The sequence below is a fragment of the Calonectris borealis genome, chromosome W (genome assembly GCF_964195595.1).
Source record: "Calonectris borealis chromosome W, bCalBor7.hap1.2, whole genome shotgun sequence".
Lineage (NCBI taxonomy): Eukaryota > Metazoa > Chordata > Aves > Procellariiformes > Procellariidae > Calonectris > Calonectris borealis.
In genome coordinates, this window is record NC_134351.1 from 49,942,432 (window position 1) to 49,952,827 (window position 10,396).

The 10,396-nt window shown below is 41.4% G+C and overlaps 1 protein-coding gene across 1 annotated transcript in view; it reads left to right on the plus strand.

Moving 5' to 3' along the window:
- Positions 1-9,250, plus strand: part of LOC142074826 (zinc finger protein 608-like) — a 140,710-nt gene extending 131,460 nt beyond the window's left edge. The window contains exons 4-8 of the mRNA XM_075135708.1: positions 680-3,101; positions 4,887-5,301; positions 5,818-5,990; positions 7,757-7,910; positions 9,165-9,250. Coding sequence (XP_074991809.1) covers positions 680-3,101; positions 4,887-5,301; positions 5,818-5,990; positions 7,757-7,910; positions 9,165-9,250 — 3,250 coding nt within the window. The remainder of the gene's footprint in view (positions 1-679; positions 3,102-4,886; positions 5,302-5,817; positions 5,991-7,756; positions 7,911-9,164) is intronic.
- The last annotated feature ends 1,146 nt before the right edge of the window (positions 9,251-10,396 follow it).

Sequence of the window (10,396 nt, forward strand, 5' to 3'; positions counted from 1 at the left end):
TGACATTCCCTTTGAGACTGCAATGTTCTCATTTGGAAGAAGGAGAACCTTCCTTTAACATGTGTCGTGGTTTAACCTGGCAGGCAGCCAAATACCACACAGCCACTCACTCACTCCCCCTGCCCCCCCAGTGGGACGGGGAGAGAATCGGAAGGGTAAGAGTGAGAAAAACTCGTGGGTTGAGATAAAGACAGTTTAATAGAACAGAAAAGGGAAAATAATAATAATAATAATGATGATAGAATATACAAAATGAGTGATGCACAATGCAATTGCTCACCACCCGCGCTGACCGATAACCAAGTAGCAATCGGTACTTCCTGGATCACGCCTCCCGTTCATATACTGAGCATGACGTCACATGGTATGGAATACCCCATTAGCCAGCTGGGCTGGCTGTCCTGATTCTGTTCCCTCCCATCTTGTGTACCTAGCTCAGTCAGTAGGCGTGGGAGCTGTCCTTGGACTAGGAGGGCACTTAGCAACAACTGAAAACATCAGTGTGTTATCAACATTCTCCTCGTACTAAATCCAAAACACAGCACTAGGAAGAAATTTAACCCTATCCCAGTCGAAACCAGGACAACATGGCTGAAGGTTATGTTACAGGAAGCGGTGTTGCTTTGGCATTTATTCAGTTCATGGCTCCTGCTGATGACATCTGCTCTTGTTTATATAGGTTTTGTGAATCACCAAGTGACCTGGAAATGCGAGGAGGCCGGGGCAGAGGAAAGAGGGCAAGGTCCACTGCAGCTGTACCTGGAAATGATGCGAGTTTTACGGAGTCTAGAGGACTTCAGAATAAGAATCGAAGTGGTGCCAATGGGAAGGGAAGGAGGGGCAGCCTTAACGCAAGTGGGTGCAGGACACCTCCAAACTGTGCTGTGGATGATGTCAAAGCCAGCCCCTCATCCACAAACAAGAGGAAAAATAAGCCTCCAATGGAGCTAGAATTGAACTCCAGGTCAGAGGACAATAAATCTGGAAAACGTGCTCGTACTAACTCTAGAAGCACTCCCACCACCCCACAGGGGAAACTCGAGGCTACTTTTTTGGACCAAGGTTGCTCTTCTCCAGTGCTGATTGATTGTCCTCACCCCAACTGCAAGAAAAAGTACAAGCACATTAATGGACTCCGATACCACCAGGCTCATGCACATTTAGGTCCAGAAAACAAACTGGAGTTTGAGCCTGACAGTGAAGACAAAACTTCAGACTGCGAGGAAGCATTGAGTAATGTGGTACTTGAATGCAGTGAGCCAAGCACAAATTTGTCAAGCTTTGATCCACTAAAAGCACCGACGTCTCCTTCCTCCATCACTACCCCAGGGACCCCCAAAGGAAAAAGGGAGCTGACCAGCAATGGCCCCAGTTCAGTTATCAGTTCCAAAACTGGCAAGAATTCTGGCAAAAAGAAGGGTCTGAACAGTGAATTGACCAGCCTTCCAGTGATTTCTAATATGGCATCCACACTGGACCATTGTTTGGTAGCAGATGGCAATTTGCAAACTGAAATGCCCAAATTGGAGGCTGAAGGGTTGATAGACAAGAAAATTTTGGGTGATAAAGACAAAGGCAAAAAAGGTAATCATTGCAAAGTGGATAAAAACCTTTCCAAACTGAAAACAGCCAGGCTCATTGCCCCAGCGCCAGCACCGACTCCTCCCCAATTAATAGCTATACCTACTGCAGCCTTTACAACCACCACTACAGGGACAATACCAGGACTGCCCTCTCTAACAACTACTGTTGTTCAGGCTACACCAAAGAGTCCTCCGCTAAAACCTATTCAACCAAAGCCCACAATTATGGGAGAGCCAAGCACTGTAAACCCAGCTCTCACATCACTCAAAGACAGAAAGAAAAAGGAGAAGAGAAAGCTAAAAGACAAAGAAAGCAAAGAGACTGGAAGCCCTAAGATGGATTCTAAGCTGGGAAAGCTGGAGGATTCAAAAGGGTCTGGGAAAGATTTATCTGGACATTTTTTAAAGGACCATCTCAATAAAAATGAAGTGTTGACTAATGGACTGTCAGAGTCTCAAGAGAGCAGGATGGCAAGTATTAAGGCTGAAGCTGATAAGGTTTACACGTTCACAGACAATGCACCCAGCCCTTCTATAGGAAGTGCCTTCAGGATGGAATGCAGCACTTTGGTGAATGGACAATCTTCAATTGCGCCACTGCCTGTGTTGACTAAAACCAACAGCCCTGCTTACTCAGATATTTCTGATGCGGCTGATGATGGTGGCTCTGACAGCAGGTCAGAGGGCATGAATTCAAAGGCCAGCTCTCCTTTGGATATTATATATAATAAGGACAGTGTTGTAAAAGAACATTCTTCAACCACAACACAATCGACTCAAGCAAGAGAGTCCTGTTCTCCCTATTACCATGGCTACGGACCTTATTATTCTCCAAGTTACATGCACTCTGGACAGGTCAGTGCCCCAGCAGCTGGGAACAGCAGTACCCCACAGGGACTGAAGATCAAAAAAGAGGCTGAGGAAGAGGCTGAAAAGAAAGAGAAGACAGAACTGTCAGATTCCAAGAAAAGTGAAACCAGTTCCACCAATTTGCAGCCACAACATCAGTCAGTAATAACGCAAAGACACCCTGCACTTGCCCAGTCACTTTTTTATGGACAGTATGCTTATGGACTCTATATGGACCAAAAGTCCTTAATGGCCTCTAACCCTGCTTACAGACAGCAGTATGAAAAATACTATGAGGACCTGAGACTAGCAGAACAGAAAATGGCACAAACTGGGAGAGACTGTGAAGGGAAAAATGAACCCCCCTTGAAGGAAATTGGTAACGGTGATAATAAGCAGAAAAATAACCCATCTGCTACTATTTCAAAGGCCCCTTCAACTCCAGAGTCAAGCAAAAATAACACTAAAATAGGGTCATCAGTCCCTAACAAAGGCGAGGAGATGAGCAAATCACAGATCCTTTCCAATCACCAGCAGCAGCTTCAGTCTGACAGTTTCAAAGCCAAACAAATGGAAAACCACCAGCTCATAAAGGAGGCTGTGGAGATGAAATCTGTTATGGACTCCATGAAGCAAACAGGAGTAGATCTGACCACAAGATGTAAACAGGTGAGATCACAGGAAACAGAACAAATGTGTCTTGACTTATAATTAAATCATGTGAGATTTTGTCTGTGATTTTGCTATGTTCTTTTACCTTTGCAGCCAACCAATCTCTGCCATGCTTTTTTCATGCTGGATAGTATTGTAGTCTGTGAATAGACCAATAGGTCTTTCAGTCAAGCTGTTTGAAAAGAAAAAAACTAGCAAGGTAGTGACAGAATCCAGGCTTAAAATATGAATAGACTATTTTAAATTGCATGCAAGAATAAAATCGAAATAGATTTCTCTTTTAGATGTAAATTCCAAGCAATTTGCTAACTTCAGAAATGAGAAATTTCGAGCAAAATAAGCAGCTTTCGTTGTGAGAGGACAAAGTAAGTTTGAAACACAGTTTGGAGTGTTTCTTTTTTTTGTGTGTTAAATGACAGTTGGCATTTACTAAAGATGGGTGAGCTGATTCTTTGAAGATTTGGCTTGAAACTCAGCTCTTTATCTTAAGGTGACCTTTTTGAAATAGTTAAGTTCCCTTTCCCTCCTCAACCAACCCCAAACCCCTACAGATCTATTGTGGTTTAACCCCAGCTGGCACACCTATACAATGGATGAAATCATCTCTCCATTGAAGTTGGTGATAGTTTTGCCATTGACTTCAATAGAACCAAAATTTCATCTAGTGGCTCATGCTGACTTTACTAGATGTCAGATTTCCTTCATTCAAGGCAATGTTACTGTCTCTATGCTCTGAACCAGAGCCTCAGTGTTGAATGCTTTCATGGTTTGGTGTATGGTACATCCCAGACTTCACCCTAATGGGCTGTCTTTCAAGATACAGTGGGATCAGGTGAATAGGATTTAGGGAGCTATAAAGGAAATGGGATGCTATGGGCATGAGAAGGAGAAGTTTTCTGCTGATTCAAATGAGTATTTGAACCAGACCATCCAAGTATCTAGTTCTGTGCTTATGTTTTTGTTGCATGTGCCATGAATGTATATGTTAGACACAATGTTTACAGTTAGCTCTTGCATATCTTGTATTTAAAAGTTTCCTGTTATTGTTCAGTACTGTTTTGATGTAGTCTTGCAAAGAACTCACCTACTTACTTCTAGAACATACTTATAAACAGCTCTACATAATATATTATGTAAAAATGTATTTGTGATATCCTGTACATGTTCTTTAAACCTTGTGGTCCTGATCCTGTAAATACTTATGTGTGTGTAATTTTACAAACTTAAAATAAGAGTGACTGTCAGCTGAAGGAGTCTGCCTAAATGTCTGACTTCCACTGATTCATGAGTGTTTGTAATATCAGAGGCAGCATAAGCATCTTTCCAGCTAGATCAGCTTTTCAGGTTCATTGTTCCAGGTAATCTAAGTGCTCTGACATATCATTAGGCAGCTTTAATTTTGTGGTTGACAGATATTTTTTGCTCTCTAGTGGGAAAATCTCTCTGTGGGTTTTAATTAAAATGTTTTATGTATAGTATGGTCTCAGAACTTTGATACAATGCATATGTATTTCATGATTAAGCTAGTTAAAGGCATGAAGGAGGATATAAAATGAAGCAATTGAATTAAATATTGATAATAGTCTCTTACTCTTTCATGGGAATATTGGTTTGACTTGGAGCTCAAGGCACTGTGTAGCAAGCAAATCTCTCCACTACGTAATGCAGATATGTTATTAAAACAGCTATTAAAAATACATTAACTGAAATATTGGAAATATCAATAATAATCTTATTTCAACATTGAAGTTGAGAAAAAAATTTTTTTCTGCTCCGTATTAGGACCCAGATTCACGAACGTGGCATCATTATATCTATCAGCCCAAATACCTTGATCAGCAAAAATCAGAACTTGATTGTGAGAAAAAGTTAAAAGAAGACAGCCCTAGAAAAACACCTAACAAGGAAAGTTCCCTGCCTAGCCTTCCTGTCTCATTAGCAAGCATTAAAGAGGAGCCTAAAGAGGTCAAGCGTTCTGATTCTCAATCAGTGGATGAGAGCAAGATAAAAAATGATGATCGAAAGACTCCTGTAAATTGGAAGGACTCTCGGGGTGCTAGAGTGGCAGTTTCCTCACCAATGAGTCAGCATCAGTCATATATCCAGTACTTGCATGCTTATCCTTATTCACAGATGTATGATCCCAACCATCCAGCCTATCGTGCAGTCTCTCCTGTCCTAATGCACAGCTATCCTGGTATGTATTCTGAAACTTGCCTTGCACACTAGTAAAGATTTACATGTTCAAAGTGCAGTAAAGCCTGCATTTTAATATTTCTGTTAGCAGCTTTGTTTTGCTTGTGCTTATGCTAGGAAAAGTTCTGTAGATGAAACTCATTTAATACAGGATGTTCCTTTTATGAACTGTCAAGAGTTCCCAGCTACAGTTTCCTCAACCCTTGACAGCCTGCTATTGCTGTTAGACTGACAGTTTATTGCCTAGAAAAATATTCTAAGCACTTACTGTCACAACCATTATAACTATTATTCCTTTCACTTAAAGAGAACCCATAAATGTCTGAAATGGCTATGAGTTCAGCCCTCTATAGCCTTCATGCACCAGAGCAAATTAGGTGGAAAAAAAAGATACATTTTGATAATCACATGATCCTTTTTTGATGTTGCCCTCTGTCCTGGCATCCCCTCCTCCTACCTTGATATAACCAAACTGTAAAAACAGTAACTTGATGTGGCATTTATTGTTTACCTGCAGGGACCTATCTCACTCCAGGATTTCATTATCCTGTTTATGGGAAGATGTCAGGGAGAGAAGAGGCAGAGAAAGTCAATACCAGTCCGAGCATCAATGTGAAATCAACCACTGAGTCCAAAGCACTGGATTTGCTCCAGCAGCATGCCAACCAAAATCGCAGCAAGTCCGCTGTTGTAAGGCTTCATCTGTTGTTACTAAAGAGCAGTACATTTGGGGAGGGGTAGAGAACATCATTTTAAGAAGCACACAGAGTCTGGCATCAAGCTATGAATGTATGATGCTTCTTTATACTTTCCATGTTGGAGCAAACACTATAGTTCTATTGTGGTGGGTTGACCCTGGCTGGATGCCAGGTGCCCACCAAAGCCGCTCTATCACTCCCTTCCTCAGCTGGACAGGGGAGAGAAAATATAACAAAAGGCTCGTGGATCGAGATAAGGACAGGGAGATTACTCACCAATTACCGTCATGGGCAAAACAGACTCGGGGAAAATTCATTTAATTTATTGCCAATCAAATCAGAGTAGGGTAATAAGAAATAAAAACAAATCTTAAAACACCTTCCTCCCACCCCTCCCTTCTTCCTGGGCTCAACTTCACTCCCGATTTCTCTACCTCCTACCCCCAAGCGATGCAGGGGGGCAGGGAATGAGGGTTGTGGTCAGTTCATCACGTGTTGTCTCTGCCGCTCCTTCCTCCTCAGAGGGAGGACTCCTCACACTCTTCCCCTGCTCCAGTGTGTGGTCCCTCCCACAGGAGACAGTTCTCCACAAACTTCTCCAATGTGAGTCCTTCCCATGGGCTGCAGTCCTTCACGAACTGCTCCAGTATGGGTCCCTTCCACAGAGTGCAGTCCTTCAGGAACAGACTGCTCCAGCGTGGGTCCCCCACGGGGTCACAAGTCCTGCCAGCAAACCTGCTCCAGCATGGGCTCCTCTCTCCATGGGGCCACTCGTCCTGCCAGGAGCCTGCTCCAGCGTGGGCTTCCCATAGGGTCACAGCCTCCTTCAGGCATCCACCTACTCTGGCATGGAGACCTCCACGGGCTGCAGGTGGATATCTGCTCCACCGTGGACCTCCATGGGCTGCAGAGGGACAGCCTGCTTCACCATGGTCTTTACACACGGGCTGCAGGGGAATCTCTGCTCCGGTGCCTGGAGCACCACCTCCCCCTCCTTCTTCACTGACCTTGGTGTCTGCAGGGTTGTTTCTCTCACATATTTTCACTCCTCTCTCCGGCTGCAATTGCTGTTGCGCAGGGTTTTTTTCCCTTTCTTAAATATGTTATCTCAGAGGTGCTACCACTGTCGCTGATTGGCTTGGCCTTGGCCAGTGGCGGGTCCATCTTGGAGCCGGCTGGCATTGGCTCTATCAGACATGGGGGAAGCTTCTAGCAGCTTCTCACAGAAATCACCCCTGCACCCCCCCCGCCACTACAACTTTGCCACACAAACCCAATACATCTACTTTCAGATAGGTTGGTTCTAGTTTTAATTGTGAGCAAGTCACTGACTTGATTCTATTTTTAAAATAATTTTTTTTCTTGCTGCTCAGGCAGGTTTGATCCCCAGAGTTCATTAAAGAAGGCTGAGAACTAATTTGCATCAGCTCTTAACAGCTCCGATAGGTTGTTCAGGCATTTGCAAGTCAGCCAGGCTTAAGAGAACCCAAAACTAGTAGTCAGCATGATGGCTTCATGCTGCAGTGTGTCACCTCAAAATCTCTGTGCCTTGAAAATCTTCCATTAATCAGATATGCCAGCTTTAGGCTAAGATCAAGTGCAAATCTCCAGTAGAGAGATTTCTTCATCAGAAGAAAACAACTTCATTATTTGAATTTGAAAGGTCGTTGCAGGGTAATATTAGTAAGTGGATTTTTTTTGTGATTTCCTCCCTTTTAAAATTCTCACATCAGTTTTCTTTCACCTTTTTATTGTCAGCTTGTGGAAAAATCTGCAGCTGAGCGTGAACAGGAAGCAGAGAGGGAACGAGACCGTCATTCTCCTTTTAGCCAGAGGCATCTCCATACACACCATCACACACATGTTGGAATGGGTTACCCACTTATACCTGGTCAATATGACCCATTTCAAGGTGAGCAGAAGGTTTCCAATGATGGGATTAGCTTGCCTTGTGAAGTTGTTACCTTGATATTGCAAGTCATATGTACATGAAGCATTTTGAATAGAGATCCCCCTGTTAAATCACAAGTGCTTTATATTTAGGAAGAAGGCTTGAAAATTCACAGCAAGGACTAACATCAAATAAATATCTTCAGGCCTGAGAAATACCAAGTTTTGTTTCCAAAACCGGTTGTCAGAGCATTATTAAAGATTTACCAGTTAGGCTGTTGTTCACATGAATGTTTTGAATCCTACTGCAAACTGACATTAACTGCCTGAAAGGTGGCAAAAAACCAAACCAAACAACCCCCTTTTTATATAATTAGGGTTGTGTAAGCAATGAAAGAAGTGTGGCAAAGACACAAGCTTTTTATACTGAACTTATTTTATGTACAAGGCATTGCAGTCACAAGGGCTTGAGTTCATTACAGTTGGAGCATCTGAAAGAGAATTCTTTGTATTTTGGCAAATGCAGTGTACAAAGTTGCAGTTGGGGAAAAAGCAGCACAGTAAGACATGATTCATCCTCCCTAGGTTTTCTACCAGTCTTTGACTGTTTTTCTCTAATGCTGGATCCTAGATGAATTAAAAGAAGATTTGCTCCCATACAGCAAAGTACATGCTATCACAATTGGTAGCTAAAATGACATAAATTCATTATGCTCATTCAGTCCCTTCACAGTTATTTTTCCTATGTAAAAGTCTTGACATTTCTCAGTTTGATTCAGTGATTCCACATGACTTACGGGATGCATTATGCTTGTTCAGTAGGAAAACTGTAGAAAAGATAAGTTTTTATCAAAGTATTGTATTCTGAGCAGCTAGCATATCGTTTCTGTAATTCACTGTGACTTTTGATTCTTGTTGTTTCCTGGTACTTATTATTTCTACTGAGCTTCCTATTCAGAAATTTATACAAAACATTTAGTAGCATGTGGTGCAATTCTTGGAAAGGGATACAGTAAGTTGGAATGCTGTATATTCTTGTAAAATACCTATCAAGGAGAAGTTAGTATACTATATGAAGGCATATTGGTCATGCTGGGCAGACTGTCTTAATACTGTTGCCTGAAACGTGCTGTTTGTGTAGTATTAAAAGCCATTTTCTGATGGCAGGGGTTTTTTATTTGTTTGCGTTAGGGATTCTTCCTACCATTTCTCTGAACACAAAAATCCATTAAAACCAGAAGTACATCCACATTCTTTTGTTTCTTCTTTCCTTCAGGACTGACCTCTGCTGCCCTTGTTGCCACTCAGCAGGTGGCTGCTCAGGCATCTGCCTCTGGTATGTTTCCTGCACAAAGAAGGTAAATATCCAGTAAATCTTGAATTATACATCTTAATACAGAGAGGAGAAAGGAAATCATAGATTTTATAGCCTGAAGGTATATAGTTTTTAAGGCGGGGAAAGAGGTTGGCTGGACTTTGGGTTAATTGTAGTTTTATTCTCTTTAAGATGACATTTTGTACTTGGATTGTGTCCTTTAATTGTAATACAAATCATTAAGAGGGAACAAATAGTCTGTCTTCTGAGATTTTCTATGGGCTATGTTTTAGGTATTGTTATTATTAAGATAAAACAAGTGGTTATGAAATATAATTAAGATCCAAATGATTTTTAAAAGTAGTTTAAACTTCACATTCAGTTAGATCGATCTACTACCAGGTAAATGTATGCTTTTATCTAATCTGCAAATCTTTCTGGTTTGCTGATTTTATTTCCAGAAGGGTTTTCTAGGGAGGTTACACTATTTTTAAGTTACATACAAATCCCATGCATTTGCCTCTCAGTTATTTACTAGGTTTTCAATTGGAATTACTCTTCAACTTCCAACAGGAAAGAGACTCTTCTTTATAATAATCATCCCATTTTAAGTGAAAAACACAAAACATCCTTAATAGCAGGGTGTCTTTCATCACTTCCATGTTAAGTCTCAGAGTGTTTAATGTATTAGATAGCACTATAAAGTTCCATGGTTATTGGTGTCTTTCTGAAAGTTGACTCTGAAAACAAGTCACCATTATAAGACTCTTCGCTTGAATTATTTGAATGAAAAAGGTCTCTAGCTCTGAAAGACCTGATACATGGTAGAGTTTCAGAACTCAGAAGATAAATCCCGACACATTATTTGTTAGCATTGTTAGTATAGTTATTTGTTAGCTTGGCAAGGGAGGGAAGAGGACATGACTTGCTGTCTTTTCCACTTGGGATTGAGAGTACTGTGCAGATTTCATTTCACAGTGTATCTGTGAATGTTAGGAAAAAAGGACACCCCATACTAAAACATTCTTCTTTCTCTTTTCAGAGAATGAGTTTGGAAATGTACATTGTCATGTGACTGGATCACATGAGGAAGTGATTTATTACAGACATCAGTTCCATGGTGTTAATTTGAAATGCCTTAATGGCAGGTAAAAAACAGTCATTTCATTTTTGTAAATTGCAGATTTTATCAC